This window comes from Astatotilapia calliptera, chromosome 12 (assembly GCF_900246225.1).
Source record: "Astatotilapia calliptera chromosome 12, fAstCal1.2, whole genome shotgun sequence".
NCBI lineage: Eukaryota > Metazoa > Chordata > Actinopteri > Cichliformes > Cichlidae > Astatotilapia > Astatotilapia calliptera.
The window spans coordinates 25,296,809-25,324,484 of NC_039313.1; the positions used below are offsets into that span (position 1 = coordinate 25,296,809).

The 27,676-nt window shown below is 40.7% G+C and overlaps 1 protein-coding gene across 4 annotated transcripts in view; it reads left to right on the forward strand.

Moving 5' to 3' along the window:
• Positions 1-2,368: 2,368 nt before the first annotated feature.
• Positions 2,369-27,676, forward strand: part of LOC113033774 (multivesicular body subunit 12B-like) — a 35,696-nt gene continuing 10,388 nt past the window's right edge. For 2 of the 4 annotated variants that reach the window (XM_026187866.1, XM_026187869.1), the window contains exons 1-7: positions 2,384-2,503; positions 3,875-3,976; positions 12,575-12,670; positions 14,469-14,559; positions 15,609-15,738; positions 15,868-15,978; positions 22,114-22,163. In XM_026187866.1, coding sequence (XP_026043651.1) covers positions 3,884-3,976; positions 12,575-12,670; positions 14,469-14,559; positions 15,609-15,738; positions 15,868-15,978; positions 22,114-22,163 — 571 coding nt within the window. In that variant the 5' untranslated portion in view covers positions 2,384-2,503; positions 3,875-3,883. Of the gene's footprint in view, positions 2,690-3,874; positions 3,977-12,574; positions 12,671-14,468; positions 14,560-15,608; positions 15,739-15,867; positions 15,979-22,113; positions 22,164-27,676 lie in introns of all 4 variants that reach the window. The other 2 variants (XM_026187868.1, XM_026187867.1) reach the window with 2 other exon arrangements.

Here is a 27,676-nt window from a genome sequence, read left to right on the forward strand (position 1 = left end):
ATGCGAGGCTGTATTCTATGGGGACGCTCAGGGTAGGCTTCCTAAAGCTTGTTATTATAAGCTATTCAGGAGACACGTTTTTTTTTTTTTTTAATGTGTAGAAAAGCAAGGAGGAGGGGGTTGAGGGTTATATATAAAATGAGACCTGCAGATTTCTACATAGCCCATAATGGGCTCATGCGGGTGACGGGGACGTTGGGGTGCAGTAGATTTCCCAAGTTGAGATAGGATATTATTACTCTCGGGGTGGCAACACAGAAATCTCCATCTCTGTTCCCTAGTCTAGTGTCAGCAAATTACTGAACACAGTGAATGACCTTTACACGTGGAAAAGAAAACCTTTGCTGGTTTTTTTTTTTCCTTTAATCATTCAGGTGCAAAGTTATTCACCAAGGTATAATTTTAGTCCAGGGGCTCTTCTTTCATCCACTGATTACCACTCACGACTACAAGATTGTTACTAGAATGTGTGTGTGTGTGCATGATATTTTGCTCATGATAAGATGATCCAGTATTTATGGGGTCAACTTTAAAGCGAGATGTGTCATAAAGTATACATGAAACAAAGCGTGAACAGAGAAATCACAGTTTTAATGAACCTTTTCAAAATGCCAGCTGTAATGCTATGCGTCCTACACTGGCTGCTCCCCCACAGAAATCTGCCACAGCCATCATTCATCTTACCCCACAACCCTCAGCATGCAATGTGCCACACATTAAAACACTGTAAAAGCTGATGGTTTTCACAGTTAGCATGTGTTGCTGCTATCTCCAGACTCTCAATGAGTGTTTCATCACCTATTCCATAATTAGAGCATTACTTTAGCAGGTGCACCTCTTCGCAGCTGGAGCATGTGTTGTTGTTTTGGGGTTTTTTCCCCCTCCGTCTACTCTTTTCTCCCTACCAACACCTGAGATTTTATTTTATCAACTTCAGCACCACTGCAAATCTCTGCCCAAAACGAGCGCGTTTCAGTAGGTTGTCAACACCTTGATGTGATAGCATGTGCTGGTGCATGTGAGGTTGGTGGTGGTGATGATACGGGGTGTTACAGGGGCTTACTAAGTAGGAAAATCTTCTTCCACTGTGTAAACTTCCTCACCGGAATTAATTGCAGCTCCAACTGACATACAGTTAGCCACAGTTATCAGTGCTGTGTTGTATGACGTGAAGAACACTGTTTGCAACATGCCAGGATCTTTACACTTGTTTTATTCTGTCAGCCACAGGCTATGCAAGACAAACTATTCTCCCCATTACAAACTCAAATGATGACTTAAAGGAGTAAAATCTGATAATCAGATATATTTGGAGGATCATGAAAGATGTTATGCGAATTATTCGAATTGTCATCACACTGCATCGACAGTAAGATTTGAAACAAAATGTAAAAGGCAAACATTTTATTTTCTCTAGGTCTTTTATGTTCATTAAATGTTAATATACTGGATAGTGAGACAATCAACATCAGAAAAGATTTTTTAAAGGAAGGGTTATAAAGGCAAGCGGTAATATTTTTGTCTGCATCCTTGGTAAAATCAACCACATGAATGGAAGTGTTAAAATGTTTTTTTGTTACATGGGGTGTCACTTTCCTCTGAAAGTCACCCCCTCTTCATAAATTTCAGAAGGAAAACCGATCGCCAATAAATACATCTCACTGCGTGTGACATTCGGCCAGCATATGGCACCATGTCATAGAGCAGAGCAACAAGTCTTTGATTTGAATACAGTACATTAGGATAATAGTCGCAGAATGAAATAATTTATTTGATTGGTATGGTGGGGGCAGAAATAATAAACTCGATGATGGGAAAGCATCTGCCGCCTGCTGGTGTTTTGGACAGTCTACAAAGAGGCTTTCAAGTTTTGCACTCAGAGAGACATGAACATCCTAATGTTACAGCTAAGTCAATACACTGGGCTTGGTCTTACTTTCATCTGATTACAGAAACGACATGTGACTATTAGAGAGACAACCAACTGCCAGGAGGCGTGACCTGTAGATATAGCCATGTAATGATAGCCATTTAGTGAAGCACAACCTAATTTAGTTACAACAGCTAAATTGGATCACGTAGGTTATTGCTAAAAAATACACCCTGGCATTGCAGGCCTTGAAATTCTTTGCATGCTTTGTTCTTAATTTAAGTTTTTTTTTTTGTTTTGTTTGTTTTAAGCAACTGATATCTAAGCCGTTTGCTGAATAAAATGTCCCATTTTGTTTTTTTTATCGTTTTATTTATTTATTTATTAATAAAACAATAAATCACAGGAAAAAAAATATTCTTGGAAGACCAAATATTGGACTGTAGTTAATAATTTCTTCCCTTGAACACCAGGAAGTATTTCCTTGCTACATGTTGGCATGTAAAGGCCAAAGTTCACAAAGTGGTAGTGATAACGGGGGGAGACGTTTTAGCAGGTAAAAACACAAAGGACTCTGGGTTTAGCTTCTGTGTCAGCTCACCGTTGAGTTTGTGGTGGGTTTCAAGTCTCCAGGTAATTTGTAAGACTGCTATATGACGGGCGTTAGCGTTTTATAACACAAGATGCATGTTGGACGTTAACTAGAGCTGTGTTTGCGTCACACCCCTCTCGGTAAAGCAGTTGTAACTGGGCACTTGTAAATAAGCACTTTCCAGATGGATACAGGATAAAGCTAAAACTATTTAAACCCTAAAACCAGTAAGTATGCTAGCTAAACAGAAAGTTGGTTTTTTTTAGCCAAAGAACTGCTCTTAGCTTGTAAATATGACTGTCAGATACAGCATAAACCGCATTAGCGTCTTAATTTTATGAGCATAGTTTCTAATAATGGTTCTTAACATAAGAATTATTGAAGTTTGTCACCTGTGACCTGACAGGTTAGCAATATGCAAAATGTTCGCAGGTACATGTTTAAATAATTTGTAAGATTATTATTATAATATTATAATATTATAATTCTCCATATAACTTACAACCACAAACTGGCTCTTCAGTACTATTTAAGACTGTATACTATCTTGGATTTCATGGTGATTTTTGTCTTTGGAAATGCAATATGCTTGCAATGGTTTCTCTTTTTTTAGTTAATCTGCCTGGATAAGTTCTCCAGGCCTTGTTTTTGTGCTGGAAAAACAAAGCTCATTTTAAACAAATGAATGTTGCAAAGAGATTCTTCAATCTATTAGCTAATTTGCTATCCTGTTTCATTTGAATAAGTACAGCTATCTAGCATTTGTTAAAGAGACAGCTGTTTTCTGGAGTAAAACCCCTAATTTGATCAGCTTAATTGCAATAGATTTTCTAAATATCAAGATTGAATGCAGCAACTTTGTCAGTTAGTACAAGAATGTTTTAAACCTAATCTAATAAAATTGCGCAAGGGAACCTTTTGTAAAGCCACTTACCCTGTAAGAGGCTTGCATACCCATTAGAAAAAAATTCCCTTAGACAGGAAGAGATAGCAATTGATTGGGACTTCCTTGAAAATATGTGATCACTCCCCCTAATTTGTGATTTGGTGAAGTCATTGGGTAGTCTCCAAATGCTGTTTTGTCACTGGTCTCACTTGTCATTTGATCCTGGATTAGGCGGACACTTTTTCTTCTAGATCCTAATAAGCCTCATCAAGAAGTCAATATTGTGGCCATTTTAGCCAAGAAAGTCTGTGTGCATCCTCTGTGTAATGACTGCCAGAGGTGAAACACACACGCGCGCGTGCACACACACACACACACACACACACACACACACACACACACACACACGCATATATATATGTGTGTGTGTGTGTGTGTGTGTGTATGTGTGTGTTTCACCTCTGCAGAAAGAACCGTTGATACCAATTGTACCAATTGTAATGGTACTCTTCTGCTTTTCTAACAGAGCTTCGACATGTCTGAAGTCAGCAGCAAGTTTCCCATAGACCCCATCACTGCAGTTGGAGTAGTGTCTTCACCCAGCAAGGCCCCTGATGGCTACTATGTTGTGAGTACAAACATCCCGAGTATAGGTTTTATATATAAAAGACTGACGTACACCATGAAATCACCAATTGCATTCTGAAGGTTCAGTAAAAATGGCCTGCATTTGTATAGCGCTTTTCTAGTCCATAGGACCCCAAAGCGCTTTACACTACATTCAGTCATTCACCCATTCACACACACATTCACACACTGGCGATGGCAAGCTACATTGTAGCCACAGCTGCCCTGGGGCGCACAGTGTTAGCATTTTGCCTGCCACCATGATGTAAACCATACATGGATGAAAGGGTGGATTGTTATCACCTTATGCTGGCAAGCCTGGTTATTAAGCTGTATCCATAGTTTTCAGATGTCCAGATATTCACTAATTAGTTCCAAGTAAAGAAGTCATTCACCAAAAATGGACTATTTTTATGGCTGTTCATATAATATAACCACTAGCACTTTATATAGCCTCTGTAGAAACTATCTACACCCTCACTTATCTTAACTGCACTACTGTATAGCTCTGTGTAAATAATCATTCTGTACATTCGATAATCTTTAATCCTACAACTGTTTACAACTTGCATAGTTCCCATTTCTGTATAGCTGTATATCCCAGATTCTGTAAAGTTATTTATTTCATATTCTGTATAGTTTTTCATATTTATATCCTGTTCATATCCTGTACATAGCTTGTACTCACTACAGCCTGTACATACTTATAGTTATAGAATATTCACAACATACTTCATACCGTGTACATTATAACATACCATAATAGACCCATTTCTGTAATATACTCACATATCTATATTATTGCTAATATATATTGTAATATATCTATATCACTAAAGCACTTCTGGATGGATGCAAACTGCATTTCGTTGCCCTGTACCTGTGCATGTGCAATGACAATAAAGTTGAATTCTATTCTATTCTATTCTATTCTATTCTATAATTAACATACACAAAACCAGTTAATTAAAATTATCCAAAAGGCGCCAACGATGAAAATACAGTAGATAGATCCAGTTCTGAGTCAAATTAGCAGAGGTGACACCTAGCCACTTTTGTCAGTGGTAACCCCATATAGTTATTATGATGGGTATAATTACTTACAGTAACTGTAACTGTTTTTTGTACCACACCTGTTAAGGTTCTGATGATTTTTACCCCATGAAAGGCTGATGGGGTATCGTCATTATCATGCTGGGTAGGTGGGTGGGTGGCCAGGTGAAGTGGACACCTAAATTTGTGAACATAATAACTCGAGAGCAAGGTGACTCATATTTCATATTTCATTACATCGACTCCAAGGTCAAAATATCCCATTTGTAATTTTTTTGAACTATAGGCACCTGCATGTGTGTTTGCTAAAACAGGCTGAGAGCAAGTCTGCACTTTATTTCATTTCTTTTAAAAATCACAGGTTCAGTAAAAAAGCACTTTTTTGTCCTGATGATGCATTTAACATTTTAAAGTGTTTTTGTGATAGGACCAGAATCCAAATTGTTAATCAGTGATTGTTGTCATAATTGGAGATCTAATAAGATTTATTTTGCTTTCTGTACTGAGTTGCACATGTAACAGTTGAAAATGATTGTGTAGCATAATGCACACCCAGGCTGTTGGCACCCTTTCAAGGTGTTTTTGTAAGATCTGCTAGATGACTTATTCATAAAGTTTACTTTGATGATTAGACGGATTGCCATCGTTGGTTGCCACCAGTGTTGTAGACACACCAGAGGCAAAGGTTTAATGATGTTAGGTTTATCCCCATATAATTTAACTTTGTCCTCATGTTTTCTTTATGTTCAAGTCTCACAGCATCTTCACCATTAACAGAAATGTGAAGTAGTGCAGGGTAGGCTGCTTAATTAGATTTTTTTTTGTAACTTAGTTTAAAGGGTAAAAAAAGAGAAGACAGTGCGCAAGTTTATCAAAGCACGAAACAAGCTCAAGGGCAGATCTCTCTTCCTCTTCCCTTCTTCCTATTCAAGCTTCTTTTGTTTTCATTAGGCCCCCAAAGCCTCCCTCTTCCCCCTGTTTTTATCTCTTCCTGCTCCACCCAACACACTCAGCTTGTTCCTATTGAGCAGATGACGGTGGGTTGGCATCAGAAAGGAGCCATCGGCACGGAAACTGCGTACACGCAACACAGTAACAAACACAGGGAAATCAGATTTCATTCTCTACCAGTCCACTGCACCTTACGCTGTGTGTGCAAACACTGTGTATGTTCCAGAGGGTGGTAGACGAGAAGTGCAAAATTAAAAACGAATTTTTAAAATAAATATAAATCTGATTTCACTCTGTTTTTGCAGGAAATACTGTTACTGCATGAAAACATGCTAGTAGAACTAATTGACCAAACTTAGTAGGTTACTACTTTAGTTTCAAATGGTAATGTTAGCATCTGAGCTACTTTGGGCTGCTCCCTTGTCACAAAGGGTCACCATAGTGTGTAATTCTGCATGTTGGATTTGGCAGGCTTTTATACCAGATGCCTTTCGCTTACCAAGCAAATGTGTGAGTCGCTACACTTGGAGCCATAGCTTAATGCTATTGATCTGTTGCAAGGGTATCATAATAAATAAATCTTAATCACAATGTGTATGCTCCAATCAGCCTCAGCTGCACTTTGCGTTGAAATGGTCAGCTGCCAGAATGAACTAAGATGGTGTTTAGCAACATGGCAGTTGCTAAATATGAGAAATTTGATATTGTTAATCTTAAATGCACTGTTGTAAGCTTGTTAGCATGCTGTTATTAGGATGTAGTTTATGTAAAGTATTGTGCCTATGTACAGCCTTCCCAATGTGCCAGAGGTTGGCTGTCGACTCCTAGTTGTGTCAAGTTATCAGTGCTTAGCTGCAGGGATGTTGCTAGTAGATTATTTTAAACTACCTCATAGCTGCGCTTTGTGACCTGCGTTGGTCACTAAATCAGAATCAGAATCAGAATCAGAATACTTTATTGATCCCTGGGGGAAATTATTTTTTGTTACAGTGCTCCATTTTAAACCAACATTAAGACAAGACAGACAATACGCTAACTAAGAATATTAAACTGGCTGTGGTTGGTTTTAAGCGTTAGTGTGTTGTTAGTGGATCACCCACAAACTTTGGCTGCCTAATAAATCTGATGACTTTCTCTATTTGAGATGGTAGCTTCTGATAGAGTAAGATACTCGTTTGTAGAAAAGAAGGACTGCAGTACAACCTTTAAGAGGGTTTTATTGTCAAATTTTTAAGTCAATTTTAAAAAGTTATGATTCAAGATTAGAGCATAAAGAATAAAAAGTTAAGTGCAAGTCATCCTCCAAGATAAGATTCAAGGTCTTTCAGGCTCATAGGATCTATTTCAAATGCGTTTGTCCCATCTTCAAGAATATCTTTTCGAACATCACTATGTGGTCTTTCATCTGCAGACTTGAAATACAAACAAAAATATCTGCAGTTGGTATCAGTGTACTAATGCACCACTGAGGAGGGAAAGTCTCAGGATATTAGCTGTATTGATTTTTTTTCTCCTTTCATATAAGAAATCTTTTCAAATACCTCCTTAATACGGACTGTTCACCATGCTTTCCATATACTTTATAAAGCAGATCAAAGAGCTGATTAACTCTTTTGCTCTCTGATACCGTACGCTCACATCTCTGAACTTGAGCAGGTTGTTCCAACACGAGAGAGCGCAGGCCCAGATCAAACACTGTTCCACTGGGATCAGGAGCTTTGCTAAAGCACCAGCAGCCACCTAACATCAAACGCACTGAGTAGACTCTTGCTCACTCATGCTCTGTTCATGGGTTGCAAAGGAGCTATGGCAGCTAGCTTCTTCCGCTCTGCTTTCAGCTAAACTAATTGCTCGCACGCTTTAGCACCCACTTTAACACACACGCTGAATCTCAACAAGAAAGTCAAGTAGATTTCAAAGTGACTTTAGTTCTTTAAAGTACACATATTATGCTTTTTGGGTTTACCTCTTTTTCTGTCATAAACTATTTTTGTGCTTGTCAAACACCTGCAAAGTTCAAAGGTCATCCAGAAAAGTTATTCTCTGTCCAAAATGTCTTGTTAGGAAAACAGGGTTTCTTGCATGGCTTGTCTACATCCCTGCACATTTGCATAATGGCCACCTAGTGGCTAGTTGAACACAGCCTCAAGCAAACAATATGCAGCTGCCCCACATCATTATTATGTACTTGTTAATGCTCCTCCTTTCTCTGTAAATTATTTCAACCATGAACAAAACATTTAGGCATTGTAAGAAAGAGTGAATACGTCTTATCCATCCTCTTATCCTTATCAAGGTGATGGGGGGCTGGAGCCTATCCCAGCTGTCACAGGGCGACTCTATTGCAGGGCTAACACTTAGAGACAGACAACCATTCACACTCACATTCACACCTATGGGCAATTTTAGAATAATCAATTAACCTAACCCCACTAACTGCATGTCTTTGGATTGTGGGAGGAAGCTGGAGTACCCAGAGAGTACTCCACACTCCACACTGAAAGGCCCCAGCCAGATAGTGGAGTCACACTCAGGACCTTGTTGCTGTGAGGCGCCAGTGTTAACTGTTTTCCTATTATTCCTTGAATAATAGGAAAATCCTTTGCATTAGCAAATTATTGGGTGTATGACATAGATAGTAATGATGGACATTGCTTCCAACTAGGGCTGCCACGATTAGTCGACTAATCACGATTACGTCGACTATTAAAATCGTCGACGACTAATTTAATAGTCGACGCGTTGTTTGAAGCTTTGTAAGATCCCAAAAGATGCAGGAATAAGAAGTTGGATTTAAGAGTGTAATAACGGACTGAAACAGAAGATGGCAGCACTGCATGTACAAGGATGCCAGCTGCCGTTAAACCCCAAAGAGGAAGAAGAAGCAGTGTCCGGTATCGTGTCCAAATTCAGGAACCACGCGGCCCTGCTCAGTTTCCAGCAATGGCGGCAGCTAGTTAGTTTTAATATTACGCTTATTATTCTTTCTGGGTCACAAAATAAACATTTAACATATTTTCAGGCAAGAATGTAGCCGTGTAAACTTCAAATATCTGCTTGGTTTATCAAGACAACCACATATTTTCAAAAGCGCTCCGACGTTTTCGGAGACGTCTGTTACCCACCAGCTCGATCGTTAGCCGGGGTTCAAGGCTCATTAGAGCCGGTGAGAACACCGGACTCTCGGCAAATCGTTTTCAAACCCAACGCCGTCTTTCACTACTCAGGTTAAACATGATATATAAGTCACTTAGATAACTTAAAAATGTTATTGTTTGGCTTTTTTTTAGTATTTTATTTGTTCCTGAGTAAATCGGTTTGGCTGAGATTAAAGTTATAGTTTTTACACAGCTGAATAAACGTCAAGCAGACAACTGATTATCAGAAGTATGAGATACTCGAGAATATACTCCAGTGTCCTGTTATATTTTAGATAGCAAGGAGCAACGGCTGAGTTTATTAAACTCCACCGAAACAATCTGCAAATGTCATTAAAAATTTTATAAACTATCATCTTGTCTTTCTTTTTAGTTAGCACATACCTTAAACACTTAAAGCTGTAAGCTAATGATAGTTATATAAGAGCAGATGCTGCTGGTGCAATAAGCTGTACGTTTTATGTCCAATGGATGCATGATCTGAAAATAATCGGTGACTTGTCGACTATCAAAATAATCGTTTGTGGCAGCCCTACTTCCAACTGAAATATTGGACTGTGTATTGGAGTATGTCTATACAAAATATGTCTGTTTTTTAAATCTTGGTCATACTGTTTCAGAGAGGATTATCTGGGGTTCACGCATTGAACCATCATTGGCTAACAACTTGTTACTGACAAGCCATTAGCCAATGGGTGGCTTCATAGTCGGACCCGCCCCCTTCACAACTTCCAGTTTGTTGCATTGCACCTGAAAGTTGTATCTCAAAGCTTCAAAATGGGACTTAAGAAACAAATGGATCATGTAACTGTAGTTTTACTTTGCTTTATGCTTTAGTGTCCCCAAAGAGGAAATTTGTTGTTGTGTCCAAGCTCAAGCTGCCAGCAGGACAGCCACTATAACTACCATGTAGATACAACTAAATCTATCTGTCTGTGGCGTATGCTCACAGGGGCAATGTCAGAACTGGAATACTGAAGGACAATAAGGATAAGTGTTAAATTGTAAATGCAAACCAATAAACAAGGACTGGGTGTGGGTCATTATGTTTTCATGTCACTCAGCTGGATTTTCATTAGCCTACCCTGATATATATTATTATATTATACACACACACACACAAGGGGATTTAAGGGGCAAAAACTCTACCAAGGCAAATGCTGTATTCAGCCGTTTTGAAGAAAGTGATTTTTCTTTAAAATGGCCCAAATGTAAAGGGCACCCATGTGTACCCATGTGCTCCACTTCTCAGGTTTTCTTGGTAGTTTTTTCCATGGTCCTAATGACAGGCAGACAAACAGAACAGCAAACATAGCTTATAAAGGCTTTATCAGAGGAATAAATTGTAATGATGGAAGTCATTTCAGTGTTGTATGAGAGTACTGTGCATACTCACACACATATTTTAAGTACTTGATCTACTCCTCATTTAGTCTGTCCAGCTGTCACGGGTCTGTTAATAAGGTGGGCCTCAAAGCAACAGGAACTTAATGGTTATTTTTAATCATTAAAATGTGTGCGCTTTTACGCTATTTTACAGACCCCCCAAATAGAGTTAAAAACCTGTAAATAGCCACAGTGTGTGTGTTTTTTTAATATATTGTCAGAAGCTGATTTATTTTAAAATAAGATCTGAAATACTTCTCAGCTTCTGTGTTTTTCTTTGTTTCCCTGTGCCTCGTATATTTTCTCTTCACCTGGTTTTACTCTCCAGAGAGTTTTGATTTTATGCCTTTATATCTGTATTCACAGCTGTGTCTCTCAGTGCTTCATGGCATCTTGCTGCTTATGTCTGTCTCCAGAGATGCTTCATAGGAATATTCAATACCCCCTAAAGACTTGTTTCATCGGTGGGCTTTCAGATCACTGCGAGCATAAGCTTTTAAGAAGCAGTAGTTGAATCTGACATTGCATTTTAAATCAAATGACACGACCATATTTCAATATCAGAGGTGTGATATCTCTTATCAGACAGGTGACATTCTTCTCATTGAAGTCTGTGTAATGACGGCGCCATACAGTGGCACTCGTGTATGTATTAGACAAGATCCACTACAAGTTTACACATGCTTTTGCTGCCGTGGCTCAGCGGTTGGCGTTTCAAATTCAAGCTGCGTCGCGTTCTTGCTGCCGGCGGCTGTGGCAGGATGATGCCTGAGGTGCCTCCTCAGAGGACCGTGCCCTCGTTACTCCTCAACTTGACTTTGGGTTTCACAAAGCGAGCCCTTTGTTTACGCTGACAGGATGCGCTGGCTACTGACCTGGAAAAAGGTGGCCAAGACGGGTTGTCTTGTAAGGAAGTAAGAGAGGCTGGTGATGTATTGGCTCCTTCTGGGACCTTTCATGGAACTGCTGTGGAGAGGCCCTGCAATCCCTCTCTCTGCTCATCTTCTCCTCTTTCTCTCTTCTCATCCTACTATCTGTCTCTGTTCCCCACTCTAGCCTCTGCTCTCATCCCATCTAGTCAGTGGTGGTTTTGCATGAATCTCCCCATACCATGTCCCCCCCCCCCCTCAACCAGTCACCGGGGTCATTCATCATTATTGTCAAGGGGGTAATGTGTGTGGGTGGGTGCAGAGATCTATGACTTCTTCATTTGAATGAACCTCATTAGATTGACTCTTCTTTGTAAAGGATCCCTTTAGAAAGTAACTCTGGCAGTTATTTAGGTTATTCTCACATGATAGCCAATGGAACATGACGCTTCAGCCAAGCATGTTTGCTCGAACGATGGAAGAGTCTCTGCGATGCAGTCTGCAGGTTATATTTTGCTTTATCACTCTGCCCTGCATACCTAAATTTACATAGCAATGCAGTATAGGACCTTGAGGTTGACTTGTGGTACCCACATGCTGTCAATTTGATGCAATCTCTCTTTTTTTTTACTGACTCTACTGCTTGTTTACAACTATGAATGAGCCTGTTGTACAAGGGCAAGCGGCTCGGGTCTTTGAAATCAGACTTTAAATTCTTTGTAATTTATTCTTAGAAAAAGCTGTCTCCTTAAATAAAGTAAAACTACTCGTGCTGTGTGCGCAGTGTCTCAGTCTCAGTTTACCCACGTCTTCACTCTGGATACATTACAGAAGGTTTATTTTTTTTTAAAAGATACATTCCACATTTACCATAAATATATTCCCTGCTTTCCCACGTTGAAGTTTGCCTCCCTTATTAGAGCAGATCCTTGTCAGGGCATCTTTAATCAGCCAAGTCCCAAGAGATGATATTTTTAGCCACCTTTTTGGAGGCTAAGACTTCTTTACCCACGCAGAGCACTAATGAGATGGAGCAGTAGTGTAGGCAAGCGTTAATTAAGGCTAGTATGCAAAGGAAGAGGCAAAAGCAGCACGCTCATGGCATACATACATTAACTTTATCCCACCTCCTGCATGTTTTCTCTCTCCTTGTTTTTTTTTTCCCCTATTTTTTCCACGTAGGTTGCACAAACAACAGATGGCTCTGACGCCGACCTGAGGAAGGACAGCTTATTCAAATCCAAGGTCACACGCTACCTCTGTTTCACCAGGAAAACTGTAAGCGTGAATGTAAACTTCTCCCTTTTCCTATGTGCTCTGCACTAGCTCCTCATCTGCTGCACCTTCTTTTTTGATTGTTGTATGCCAATGGTCATTAGCTCACTTTTTGCTGCCAGAATATCTTAATAGGCCTTGTGTTTGTCCCGCTTTAAAAAAGCCAGGACTGGTAGTGCAGTTTTAAAGTTTTCGATAAAATGGATATGCATGCATATTCTGGATGGATAATACCTGGAAGAGGTATTTTTCATGTTGGTGGCCCTCGAAGATATTATTTATGTTTATTCATGAAATAGCAATGAGCTGCATTTTAACTATTCCAATTTATCTGATCAGCAGCAGCCATGGTTACCAAAGCTTATGTACATATAATATTTGAATCAGAAAATGCCTCCTATTTATGCAAGAGAAAATGCTGTAGGATATATATATATTTACAGAGAGAGAGCTCCTGATTTGAGTAGCCACGACTCCTCTGTGGCTGAAATGATCTTTGCATTGTATTTCTCATAATGCTGTTGGGGCATTTTTTTGACTCCTCTCCTGCCTGCAGCCTACAGCTGATGTGTTTCTGCTTGGCTGTCAGCTGCTCTGTGGCCATAAATACACCTGCTTACATTGCCAGGATAATCAACCTGTCTAACCTCAGCGCATACAGCTTACTATTGGTCGTCTATTAATTAAGTTTCTGTGGGTTGCAGGTGGACGGTGCAGGCAGTAAACAAAACCTGCATTTTTGTTATTACTTTGCATCAGCTCAATTTTAGGACTTAATCGAGTCCGATTCTTTTTCAGCATCCCCCTTAAAGTCAGGCAACCTGGCAGCGGCTGCCTCGTGCCGGAGCTCAATCTGGCCCTCGGTTTAGTATATAGCATACAAATGGCCTTCCCCTAGTTCCTGTATATTATCTTAAAATGCGTGTCCACATTGTTTTGAAGACTTTGACGCAAATAAAACATGACAGAGCCATCAACAAAGGCTATTTTGTCTGCCAGTCATTGGAGCTCCCACTGTAATTGTCTATGACAAAAACAGATTCTGTAGAATTAGCCCCTGTATTATGTGGGGAGAAGTAAATAGTTTGTGATTTATCATACTCTAGGTTGAAGGTAGATAGCCCCCTTTGTCAGGTTGCGAAGGAAAAATTCTCCCCGGAAAAAGAAAGGGGGGAAACACTAAAAAAAAAGGTTTCATGCATAGTAATAACATTCATCCATATTCCTCCTTACGTCAGTGTAAAAACTATGAATAAAAAATGTCTCTAATGGTAATGACTGTCGGGCAACAGTGGCAGTGGAATCCAGGCTTTTCGGACGCATCAAGTCACGCCTGGCTCGCCCCACTCTCTACTGCCGCTGTGTATTATTGCAATTTATTATGGCAAAAAATGAAAATGTAATGGGAGACAGGGAAGAGTCATGCTTGAAAATGTCAGCTACACAGTCCGTGATTATTTTTAACTAGTCCCATTCTGTTGATCAGACTGCCTGCTCTGTCTCCCATCACCCCATAGCTTCTCGCCAAAAGGTTGAGAATGATTACAAGTTCACACATGCATTCTCTCACTCCAGAAAAAGCTATTAGAGAGTAATTACGTGAGCTATTTTGTCAACCATTCTCTTTAGAGACTTCTTGAGCTTTTAGTAAATCATTGAGTCTATTATCTCTACATTTTCCTCCCTGAGTACCCAAAAAAATGACTAACCTTTTTCTCATTCTTGCTCTCTGTCCTTTCCAAAGTTGCATTTGCATATATTATTTTTAAAAGTTGCTGCCTCCACGCTGTCGTTCGTGCAGGGGCCCGATGTTGTCGTGGACATGAAGCTGACTGATATTAAAGACGCCCTGCCAGAGTCGTTCACACCACTGCAAGAAACAATGGACACAAGTAGGTAAACAGTCAATACCGACCACAGGCTCGCTCCCTTCCTCTTGCTTGTTTTTTTCCCCCACCACTCTCCGACCAGCTTATGCCGAGGTCCTCAGGGGCAGCTTTGCTTGAGATAGTGAATGTTTTATGGGTGCAGGTTAGCTTAATTTATGGCAGGCTGTGGGAATAAAATAAACATTTTGCCCTGGAGGTACAAGAGAAGAGAATCATGAGTCATTGTTTATCTCAGCTGGAGCTGTGCTTTTCTTTATGAGGGCCTTATTTATGTATTTATTTGGGGAGAGGACGAGTGGATGGGGGTTATCTAATATTAATGAAATGCATTCCCCAATGCTTTAGTGCTTTTTGAGTGCTACGTATTTCCCCCTCACTATCCACGCCGTGGAAATGTAATAATATTTTGGTGTGGGGAGTGAGGACAGCTTGTTTATTATTTTTATTATCATTGCATTTACACTGCACTTTCTAGTGTTGCTGGGGAAATAAATGAGCAAGGCACAGATGCAATATAGGGAAAGCATGGCAATGTGTTTTTTTTTCTTTTTTCTTTTTGCCAGAATGAAGAAAAGAGATTATGTTTTGTTTGGCTATGTTGTAATTTAATGTTTTATTACTTTATGTGAATCCATGTTTAATGTATACATGTGAGATTATGTATGAGTTTCTATCTAGAATATTGAGTTTAAATCCCCGTTGTGCTCTAAAGCTGATGGAGGATTCACTTAGTTCTGTCATTTTACCTACTAAAGCGATAAAAATGATAATAACACATGTGAATTTTGTGGCTTTCCAGTGTCCACTCATTTCCCCTTTGAGCACAGCAAGTCACCCACAAACTGATATTAGCTCATCTTTTATTCGGAGGATGGTAATGACTAAATAGCAAAGCATAAATGGGATTTGTGAATATATATTTTTTCCTAGAGGCTCAAACTGTCGACAGGTTTTTTTTCCCTTTTCTTTAGCACCAAACTGTGGAGAAAACAGAACTGAATAATCAACTAACAATTTCTCTCTGACATCCTCATATGTACTTGACTCATCAGAGGAAGCTGCCATGAGGAAGAGGAGGCTCTGTGTGAAAATGAGCCCTCGTGAGGATGCGAAGACAGCTGTATGTGACATCCAGATCACGGCAAAGTCCAAGACCCATCTTGTTAACTACACCTGTGTAGGGTGAGCTATTTGACAGCGGGAATGAATGAAATCGTGAAGTTTTGTAACTTTTCTTTTCGTCGCAATCATTTTGCCATTTGCAGGTAAAACTGCTAACCAAGCTGTTGTGTGGCTTTTTTTCGTACACAGCGAACTAAACAACATGGGAATATGGTATCGGTTGGGAGATGTTCACCAGCGTCAGCCGTCTAGAGTCACGTCCGGCAGGGTCGAAAGCGACGCCCGACCCAGCACAGCGAGGTAACGCCCCGCCACAATATTCAGCTGTGCGTCTCGGGTTTTAACTTTTCCTCCTTGCCTTACTTTTCATTTCCTGCGCTTGTGAGCTTTTGTTACGCTCCTGTGCCTCTTGTACGCCAACAAAGACACGAGCAATTGATCACTCCTGGGCAATCTGCTGTAAAGGTTGCTGCTGGACAACAAGGTAGCGAGGGTGAACTGGATAGACGGGGCTAACTAGACAGGAACCCCTGAACAAGAACAGAAGTTCAATGAGGGCTAAACTCCTGCTATTTGTGTAGTGTCCCAGGAGGCAGAGGGAGGTCGCTCCTCCGACTGCGGTGACAAGAGGGTTGTAGTTTGCAGACAAAAAAAAGAGGAGATGTAGCCCGGAGAGGGAGCGACAGCTGCAGAGGAAGGGAGAGCACCAAGATCTCCTCCACGCTGGTATTCGTGTGTCCCCGCCTCTGCTCATGCTGCTCCGGCTTCCTCTGCCTCGGGCCTCCGAGTGAACGGAGCAAACCTTTGTACTGTGTCCAGAGCAAACAGCTCAATTATTTATCGCAGTGAAGAGCTGGGGATTTCCACAGCAAATTGTAAATAAACAATCGAGACTCCTTTGGTGTGGCGGTGCTGTGGAGGGTGAAGCTTGGCACAGCGATCTGACGTCTTTGCCAGCTTGAAGTGCTACGTTCTGCCATCCTGTGCCGGGCTGAGTAAAAGCTCCAGCAGGCCAGAGCGGTGGAAGCCACCAGCAGGAGTATTCAAAACAGAGCTTCTGTTCGCCGTGGCTGTGCAGTGGGGTGAGAACCATTAAAACAGGAAGGCTGTGGATTCAAAACCCCAGGTTCAGACCACGTGGAGTTTTGTGAATGGTCCATATTTTGGAAGCCGATGGTCAATAATCTTTGATGTGATGAAGTTAGATCGAGTGCTCGGGCCCACGTGCGCCTTCACAGCTCTCTTGCCGGTAATCCTCAGTTCTTTTGAAGCCCACTTTCAAGTTGGTGAGGCACAGAGGTTGGAATAAATTGTACCTCGAAGCGACTCACACACCCACTGCCCCCCCTTACTCTTGATGCCTGCTGAGATCACAGGCCGCTGTTTTTGTGTTAACATTAAAATTCATTCCACAGTCAGACTCTTCTTTTGAGAGTATTTCCCTCCGTAATGCACCGACGCATAAGGACCAAACTGTGGGCAATTTACAGAGTAGCAGTTCTTACATGTACTTCAGACAGCCATACATAGAGCCATAAATAGTTCTGTAATTTTTTTTAAGTCACAGATAAGATAGTTTGACACAGTGATTTATAAACAGCTCCTCAACAAGCACCGATTCCCTGAAGAAGTACAGTAACACAGTGTAACTGTCTGTGCAGTGTTACCCCACTATACTTTATTCATATTCAGCAAGAGAAAATTCTCTCCTTCACGCCTCCTTCGGGCTATCTATTACAAGTTTATGGCCGTTGGAGAATAGCACCTCTTAAATTTAAGTGCTCTTTACAGTCAGTGGAAAAGATGTTTTAAATACAGTCAATAATGTATAAATTTTTAATGACCCTTATAATTTTGAAAGCTGCAGTGATCCCTCTCAAATGTTACGTTGCCTCGGGCGGCGAGAGCTCGTTAGGGTTGTATACAAACGTAAACCGCAAATCAGGTTTTTTCGGCGGCAACAGAGCTGCAGTAACTGCAGAGCGTTGCATCATTACGGGACACGCGCAGTTACTGCATCGAGGCCAAGGTGTTATATTTAAATTGCTTTTGTATCGTTTTTGTCAGCTGTAAAACGCAGGGGCTGAGAAGTTTCGGTTTCGCTTTAAGAGTCCGAAATTGAATTTGCAAAAATCTTAAAGCACTTTAGCTTTTCTTTCGTGGGCACTAATACTCGTTATAAGTGGTTTCTGTGTGAAATAATGAGCCTGGTGAGGGCTTTTCTTTGGCGTGACTCAGAGGTTCAGTCAGCGCCATCAGACCTATTTTAACCACTCTTACTACTGCTAAGCACAGTATAGGGAAATTTATACTAGAATTATGGCTTCAAGTAATTATTTACCTTCATGATTATTGTAACGAGTCTCTTTTATAATTAGTTTATAAAATTATCAGTATAAAGGAAACAGCCATGGAAACTTGCCTCACCCTGTGTGACTGGGGTTGCAAAACCTAAAAAAAAGACTGAGACTGAAATTATTCATTGGACTTCTGGCTTGTTTGCTGTGTCCAGGTGGCATTAAATTCATACATGTAATAAAAATTGTTATTGACTACTGTGAAGTGCTACAGATAATAAACAAAGAAATGGTTTTTCATCATATTTCAGGTTTTATGTTAATCAGACAGGTGTTAAAATGTGATCTACTTTCTATTCAGCGTGAAGGAAAGTCCTAAACAAGTCCGATTTTTTAAATTCAACTTTCATTTAAGCATTAGGAACCTTGAGATTAAAATCTCTGTTTCTAGTGAGATCTGTCATAGAGAGGACACCATATAAATGACAACATAAGCAAACAAAGGAACTCAACAAGTAACGTAACACAAAACATAAAGTGAACAGCAGTTGCACAGTTTTTATATGGGCTCTGAATTCTCCCAGGGAGACAAAAAGTATTCTGATTTAGTGAGTTTGAACTTTATTTCGTGACCCAGGTGCAAAATCAGAGGACGCTGCTCTAACAAGTTCAGAAAAAGTCCTTGGTGCCTTAAAGAAGCTCTGCTTCTAGAGGAATGCAAGACTCTAGCAGGTGCTTGTAAAACTGCAAAAAGGAATGTTGGGGATTTGTAATGCAATAATTTATTTTCCTCATGCAGTTTAGTAGTTAAAATTATGGATAAACAGTAAAGCTGAAATGGTTGTTTCTCACTGGCTCAGGCTGTTGTGCCATATTGAGCAACTAAAAGTTATAGGGAGGAGGCCCGCTGAGCCGTCTGCTGCGCAAATACGTTTAAACACTGTGTGCTTAACGTCTCTTTATCAGGTTTGTCTGAAGCGTCTCAACCCGAGACGGTGTTCTGATTCCATTCATGGCAGCAGGTTGATGTCAACCACTTCAGCTTGTTCTCTGTCAAGACTGACCGTATCAGCAAGTCCCTGACTTTATAATGTTAGGGGGGAAAAAACAGCACCATCCGGCCAGCCTTTTAATGTGGCCAGTAAAGTATCTCCCTGCTTCCTCCTCCTGACCAACGCTGCCATTTGTTCTCCTGATAAAACTGTCATTGTTGAAGCTGGTATCTGACCTCTGCAGTGACTGCTAGCATAAATTAGCCTTATTCTAACGTTGCAATTTCTTTTGCCTCACTCAGAATCAAGGTTTTTGACATTTCTCTTAAAATAATGGGCCACTGTACACACGGACACTTTTTAAATCAATCTGTGCAGTGATAAAAATGTCAAGGCAAAGTCTCTTTTTCTTCCATTTCAGAGGTTTTTTTGCCTTTAACACCTGAAGGCTCGATAGTCATCAGTGTCAGAAATGGCACGCGTATCAATACATTTAGGATTGCACAGTCTTCTACCTGTGACACTCCACGCGTTGCTGCTGCTCCGCACGATTATTGTATCAGCTTTCATTGCACGCTGGTTAACCAAGACTTCCCACTGCACACAACTCTTGAGAGAAAGAGACACGGTGACTGTCAGCGTGTCGCATGACAGATCCCCTGTCTGAAGTGTTGAAGAACAATCCTTCCCGGCTCAATCTCACTCATTACTTTGCTACGTTTTGGAAAAAGTTGCAAAAACTAGCCGAGATCAAGCGAATGGATGCAGAGTGGTGCCAGAAATGATCGAATGATCAGCTAAGATCTGATGGGCAGAGACTACTCGGTGATTTGCCACCAAAGTCTAAGAGATTCTCTTTTCAACACCTGACACTGAACTTAAAGGAGGATAATGATGGGTGAGAAAGCAGCTCCCACAAAGCAGCACTGTTGGCACATAGAGGAAGGTGTGGAGATGTTGTCACGGCAAAGGCTGGATGTGTGTCAAAACAAGAGCTTCCAGCTCTCTGTATCGCAGCTCTGGCTCTTCAGTCAGTGATATTACTCTCATTCTCATCTTACCTACCTGCCTGTCTGTCGCCACTGTCTCTTCCACTTTCTCTTCTCCTCCTTTTTTTTTTTTAAGTAGACAACTCTTTTCCGCATTTGCTATTTGTAACAACAAAAAACGAACACCACTGAATCGTAATTCATGTTGTCGAATAATCCTTTGTGCTTTGGTTTGCTTTCTTATTTTAACTGATTTTAACTCGGGCAGATTTCACGGGGAACTCTTGATCCACGTTGTAATTGTGTAAGTCTATCAGGCCGCGTTCCCAGTTTTACTCTAATTTCATGAGGAACTACACCATAATTGAATATTCAAATTAGGAATATGTGTCAATATGGCTCTCCTTGCCTGAAATGAGGATTAATTGTTGTCAAAACTCCTGTGGCCAACATAACACTGCTGTTGATTAGCAAATGCACTTGCCATGTTTTTTTTTTCCTGTTTTGTTTTAAGAATTAGTTGTCTAATTGATTTGCCATATGTTACCCTCTCCAATCCACCTAAAATTGTATTTAGAAATCACCAATTTGGACTGAGACAGTTTTGAGCTTTTCAAACAGATGGGAAAAGAAACCCTGGAGGTTGCCTGTGGAACAGTATTCCACGAGCCTAGTAGGGATTTCCACGAGTACCACATTCACTTTTTAGGTTCACAGATAAATAGCCAGACTTAATGCGGAGCTCCCTGCTCTCTGCGTCTCCTCCGAGCGCTAATATAACACCACAAACTGCGATCCCTTAAAAGACATTTAAACCGTTTGCCTCCACTTTATCACTCCGAGGGACGTCTCTGTGCTTTGAGAGACGCGCACCTTTCTTCCTCAGCTCCTCAGCTGTGGAATCAACCTTTGCAGGGTAAAAGAAGTCTGCCTTGAATATGGCAATCGTTCCCACAAGATTGATGCCAACCTTTTAAAAATTCACCATTGGCCTGGATTTAACATGGCCAAATGCTGATGTAAATGAGGAGGAGAAAAAGTCGACCCTTTCATTGCAAATAAATCTGAGTTGCAGGCTTCAGCTCATAAATACCACAGCCTGTCACGAGTCTTGTTTTATTGCTCTTGACGGAAATTATTGCATTTATTTATGTCGTCCGTAGATACGAGTCTTTGCAAGTCACAACTTGCACACGTACTAATAGAATGTGCAGATCCGGCTTTAGTCTTAATTTTTTTAAAGTTTTACACTCTCCGTCAGTGAAAAATTGATTATGTTTTTTCCCATAAACACACCAAAAACAGTACATAATACGCAGAACGCACTTTGTTATTTGCAGCTTCACACCTGCTCACTCCCAGAATCTGTCCTGTCTGCGTTATAATTCAGATTCCTTTTATAACCGACTTGTCTTGTTCGTGGTCTCTAACAACAAACTCGCGTGTGCTCTAATGAAAGCAATTCCCCCTTTTTTTATTGATATCACCAACTGCTTTGCATTATCGTTATAAGAGCATTTGTTTTATAATGCCATCATTGCTCCCTTTACCTACAAAGCATGTCATGTTATGCAGCTCTCTTGAAGCTGTGAATTCCCCCCACCAGCACCACCACTGCTTGCTGTGGATTTATCGATCCGTAGGGGTGAGTCACAGGGTGTAATTCATGATAGCTTGATTGATGAGGATTTCAATCTTATATGGTTTGTTAACTTCAACTCCCCGCAAAGTGCATTCTGTGCTGTTTTCTGTAATACAAGGCCTTGAAAGAGGGAGAGAAGAGGGAAAAAAACAGACTTGCCTTGAATAATGGAATCTCTCAGTTCCTCCAGAATTAACAAGATCCTGCTCCAAACCCCTGCTAAAGGTCTGCTCGAGCCCCTGGGCAGCTGAGGCACAGTTTAACTTCGACCATTTCTCCTCTTCAAGTTCACCCTGTTATTTCAGTGCTCTGTTTTGCCTTTGGACATTTTAGAAAGCCCTTTGTATTTTGGAGGAGTTCTAATGCTTTTAATCCGTAAATAAATTTCCTGCTTTATTATATTTGAATTCCCGAGGGATGTCTTTGGGAGCACAGGTGTTCCAAAACACAAAGTTAACAAGCATTTTTCTTGTGTGTAACGTGACTGAATATTGTTGCTTTTTTTCTCTCTCCAGCTCGAGGATTTACTCTGAGCGTCACGGCACTGGACTCTACACCATGACAGGTAAAAGGTGTCTCACTCACACACACACACACACACACACACACACACAAATATGCTTGTCAGTGCTATTTATGATGCTGTCACTATAGACAATTACATGAAGTGAATATTTGAATATTTCCCAGAATGCACTATGCTGTTAAACTGCTGTCAAAGTTGATATAATGCTTAATGCTTTCTGTGTCGTTTTTGCCGTTTGTAAAAACAACACAAATTTCTGTCTGTACTTGGAAAAGCAGCTCCGATGGCACTTGATCTACAAATGCTCTGTCTCAGATGTTCTCACTGCTGGATGCTGGACAGAGCTTTGCTCGTCTCAGAGAACGTGGCTTCCCGGAGGAGCTCGGCATTATGCTCAAGAGAACATTTAACAGCTGTCAAAGACGGTCCGTCACATGCCATACTTACATATGCACCTTTGCATGCACTGGAGGTATTCCTTTGGCTTTGTCAAGGAGAAACTCAACAACAGTTGCAATGCTCCGTGACTAAAACACGCGCACACACACACATACACACGCACACACACAAAAAAGGCTAATTCATTAGGAAACAGAGCTTAGACTATGACAGCCTAAGCACCACCGAGTCAGAGCCGGCTGAGACGTTCAAGTCTAAAAGAGTGTGTGAGCCACACGAGGTGAATGAGGCAGGTTTTTATCCAGCTGGAGAGAGACACCATGTGGTGAGGAATCCTCCTGCTGCTCCAGCAGAGTCCCAGGCTATAGCCGTGCTACACCCATCTTATTAAATAAATAAAAACATGATGTGACATGTGGATATGTGCAGTTCAGGATGCTGATTTTATTTCAGTTTTTAAAAAAAAATGTATTTATCTTTTAAGGACCCTGAATTTAAATCCAGTGATGTTCAAACAAACAAAAAAAAAAAGGAAAAGAAATACAGAAGAGACAAAGAGCGTATCATTGACAAAATTACTGATTAATACATCATTGTGCGTGTATGACAGTCATTTTCTTAGATGGTCAGGACAAGTAAGGCCCTGAAGGAGCAGACGTTACCACACAGCTGAACAGTTTGTGGCATTTGGTGTGGGATTCCTCCGCTGGGACGGGGTTTTGAGTGACAGCGAAGGAACCTGCACATACTGTACACGGCGCTGGCAGCAGTCACCATTTATCTCCAGAAAACTGTCCTTTGCAGGTGCACGCTCCCCTTCCTTCTCCTCTTTATGAGCTGGCGAGATTTTTAAGAAAAATTGATAATGGAGTTAGCCTGACACGCTTCTCGCTTTATTACTTGAGACTGCGTACCCGTCAGCCTCGCAGCATCACACTGCGAGTGTGAGAGGACGCGCCTTCCCTTCATTAACAGTATGATGGCCCGCGGACCAAGTGTGAGGTCGTAGCCGACAGCCTATTTGTGTTAATTGTTAGCATGTCGGTAGCCCCGGTGTGTGTTTGTGCGCTGGTGCATGCGCGCCTGCGTGTGTGTGGGCTGACAGCTGGCCAGGTTCGAGTTGGTCTAAAACCATGTGCGCTCTGTCAGGGTTGTACAGGCGCCTTCTTTAGGATTGATGAATTGCCTGCTTTCTTGATTAAACCCTCCGTCACTTCCCAACAAAACAAAAACCCCAACACACACACGCGCGCGCACACACACAAAAAAAGGCGAGTTGAGGGGAGGAGAGGTAACATGTCTGGGAAATCTGTCATCTGCAGTCACATCATGTACAGATGTGATGTGCAGAAGCTTTGACATTTATTACCAGAATATTAAAAACTAATTCACATTTATTTTGCAGCCCTCTTTCGCTTGACAGTTGGAGCTCATTTGAAAAGTTATCAAGTTTTCATTGCAGCTCGAACCGTTTGCTTTTCTTCCACCGCCGTTGCTTTGATCCATGCCAAGTCCCTTTGCCAATTAGGTCTTTTATTCATACCTTGGCAGAAAATCAGGATATTTTTAAAAGTAATTATACATGCATTTGAGCTATCTGTCTAAAAAGCATATGTCTGATAAAATAAATAAATAAATGTAAATGTTTTGAAAAAAACACAAAAAAGCAGCCCCAAACTCTAAAATAAAACCACGTTGCATCGCAGTCTGTCTTTATTACCTGCTGGACAATATATAGCATTCAGCAGGCATCCATCTGATAAAACGGTAAATGTAATAAAAAGTAATACATTTACATATCTATAGCATTAATCAAAAATAAATACTGACATTGGCCCTGATCTAACATAATATGGAGAGCAATTATTTCCCTATCCATTAGGGGAACTTCAATTAACATACACGAGAAGGTTCATCCTTCAGAGGAGGATGAGGGAGAGAAAAAAATAGGGAGCTGAAAATTAACTTGGGTTTGCAAAATATCTTGGCAGGATGACAGTGATTTTTGATTTTCAGGAAACAATATTAGAATTCTTATTAAACTATGTGCATCTGCTTTTAATTTGCTGCAAATAATTGGAAAATGCAATGGAGCTTTCCAATTAAAGCTCCACTTTATGCTGTTTAATAATACCCTCATAATATTATAGCTTATGAAATGACAGGTGAGTTGGTGTATGAATAAAACATAAAGCCCTGTAATAAGAGACAGAAAAAAAAGAAGAGGAAAAAAAAAACGAGACAGTTGTTGGGGGGCTTTTAAATGCTCGACATAATTTGCATATATTAATCTCCTCTTTTCAGCCTTATCAAGTATTCCACTGTATTTGAAGTTAAAATAGTCGTGACAGGCAGGGGTACGCTTCGTTTTTCCATGGATTTATTACTTGTATAATTCTGGATCTTTAATAAGCCAATATGACTGATCCTCTGAGTTCTGTGGAATTTGGTTAATTGTTCCAGATGGTGCTCACTGATTATGCAAAATTACTTTCTTTCTCCTTTTTCCCCCCCTACCAACTACACTATTTCTTGATTGACTAACATGGAGAAAAAAGATTATTTTTGGCGCAGCACTTTCATTAAGAGGGTTCTCATCAGGTTTCAAACAAAAGTTCCATCTTATCTCCCTGTGTAGTTCTGGGCGAGGCTGTGCAGAGGGAGGAGATCAGCCGGCTCTTATCTCAAACCATGATGGATCTCAACTGCTTCTGCACCGCTGGGGTTATATTTTAGAATAACACAATTCTTTAGGCTGAGGGATTAAAAAACACGACCTCTGGATAGTGACACAAAAGTTATTATTAGTGTACAGCGTTCGCTTCTTTCTCCTTTCTCTCTCCAAAGATTGATGAAATTGCTAAGCAGCTGGGTTTGTCCTCCACTTGCAGCTCGGGCTCCATCCACAATTCACTAACATTCTGTTTTGCATCAGCTAAACTGAGCTGAATGAATCATTTATGGAAGTGTTATGGGGGAGGTATGGGCAGATTTACTGCCGAGCTTTTACTTTAGATGGAATGGGATTTCTATGAAACCGATCTTGATGTCTGAAGTAATGCCAAAGCTTGCATCAAGACATGAAAGGAACGCTCTTAAAACCCACGTTTTGCTTCTTAATTCCCCTGGTCAGCAAAAGGCGAAACATACAGAGAGAGAGAGGGAAAGTTCACAGGGAGAACTGTAGTATTTACATCTAATGCCTGTACAGACATTCTCAAACTACTGCTAGCAAGTCTTGATACAAAGAAGCACCTGATTACCTCATAATAAATGAATGGCATATAGTTTAGTGCTTCTGTGCTCATATTAACCTATATGTACGTTTTCCATATTGACATGGCAGCATGTCTTGGGTGGATACTGCACGAGTGAAGCGAAGCACTGGCACAAAATACTACGGTGCAAATCCTGTGCTAAAATATAAAAGCAAGAAATAATGTGTTTTGTGTTAAAAAAGAAAATTTAATCCAAGTCTCTTGAAATGCGAAAAAGGTTGCTTTCTCTTCACATCTCAAGCGTTGCTTCCTATTTAGAATAAAGTTTGGATGGTTTGTTATGTAGATCTTGTTGTTTTCACATTTTTTGCATTATTCCAGAAAGTGTCAGTTTCTATTTTTAAACAAATGACAGGCACAACAAGTATTTCCAGTTGTAGATATAGTCAGACGTTGTGGAGTACGACTCAGTGTCAAAAAGCACATCTGGATTAAAGGCTTTCACGCCATTCAGTCACTTTTATTCAATTAGACGATCCAGGTTTAGTAGCAAAACATGATTGATCCTGGTGCGACGGTGCCATTAAGTATTTGAGGATCAATCCTGTATAAATCCTAATGGAATTTTTGACTCCAGCCTTGAGGCCCTCGGGCATTTTTTGGACCTTTATTACAGTCAAATAAGAGACTTTAAATGGCTTTGCATTTGCAGGCCAGACTGGACTCTGGAGTCTCATCCCTCATTGCTTTCTATCCATCCCTGAGATAGAAGCAGTGCTCCATTAGTTTCAGTGTCCAGACGTGGACAGGCTCAATGGATGGGCCTGTCACGGCTCCCTCATTTGCCCCATGTACAGCAGGGTTTGTTATCACACATCTAATTAGAACTTGATAAAAAATATTTCACAAAAATCCAGTCATTAAATATAGTTTAAGGAGATTTATGGTCAAATATGCCTTAAAGATCTTTTAATGGCTCTGCTGACTTGTTAAGTTTGTAATTAATGATCTTCTAATACATACTGTGGTGTGATTTAGAAAGCACAATGAGATTCTGGGAATGAAGTCGTTTTGGAAAAGGGCATCTGGGGTTCCCAGAAGCTATATTAAATGACTCTGCTCACACTGGTTTGCTTAAAACCATGAAAGTCTGCTGTGAAAAGGTTCAAACACATCCGTGTGCTTGCATAGATGGGGCCATTTTTTTGTTGAGGCGCAGGGAATATTGCATTATTATGAAATGGCTGGCTTATCGTTTTGCAATAGTCCATTAGCGTGTACAGAGAAGTTCCAGGCTCAAACGTAACAGCACTTTTATTTAGGTGCTGCAAAATATCTCTTTTCAAAGTCCACTCATCCTCACACTGTAAAAGTAATAAGCAAGTGAATATGTATCAGACTGTAAATGCATTATACTAATAACAGTCTCCTGTTTCATCAGGAGAGTAATGGTGTCCTTATTAGCATAATTAATGACAAATGGCAGTGCAGCATTGGTGGATTGGTTCTAGGGGATGATAAATTGGTGGATGCCCAGGTTAGTGGCTGCCAAGGAGGCCTCTTTGGCTGTCATCCCTCCTGCTTCCGCTCTGGCACAGTTCATTACTCACTGTGTGAGATGCCACTTTACATTGCTTGGTACTGTGAGCATGGAGAACTTAATAATACCACCCACAACCACATAGGGCCTGCTGCTTTACCCACAGTCCAGAGGGCAAGTAGCTCAGCAAGGGCTAGGGGTTGTGGAGGAGCAGGGCTACATGGGAATCATCTCCTGCAGCTGCACTGATCAAAACAGATCACGCGTCAGTCGATACTTCAGGGGAGCTGGGGCCATATGACCAAGTCTCCAGTGCTGGTGAGTGTTTCTTGTTAGGATTTCTGGGGCTCACCACATCCCTCGCATCATTACGGGTTAGTTTGCCCACAGAACCG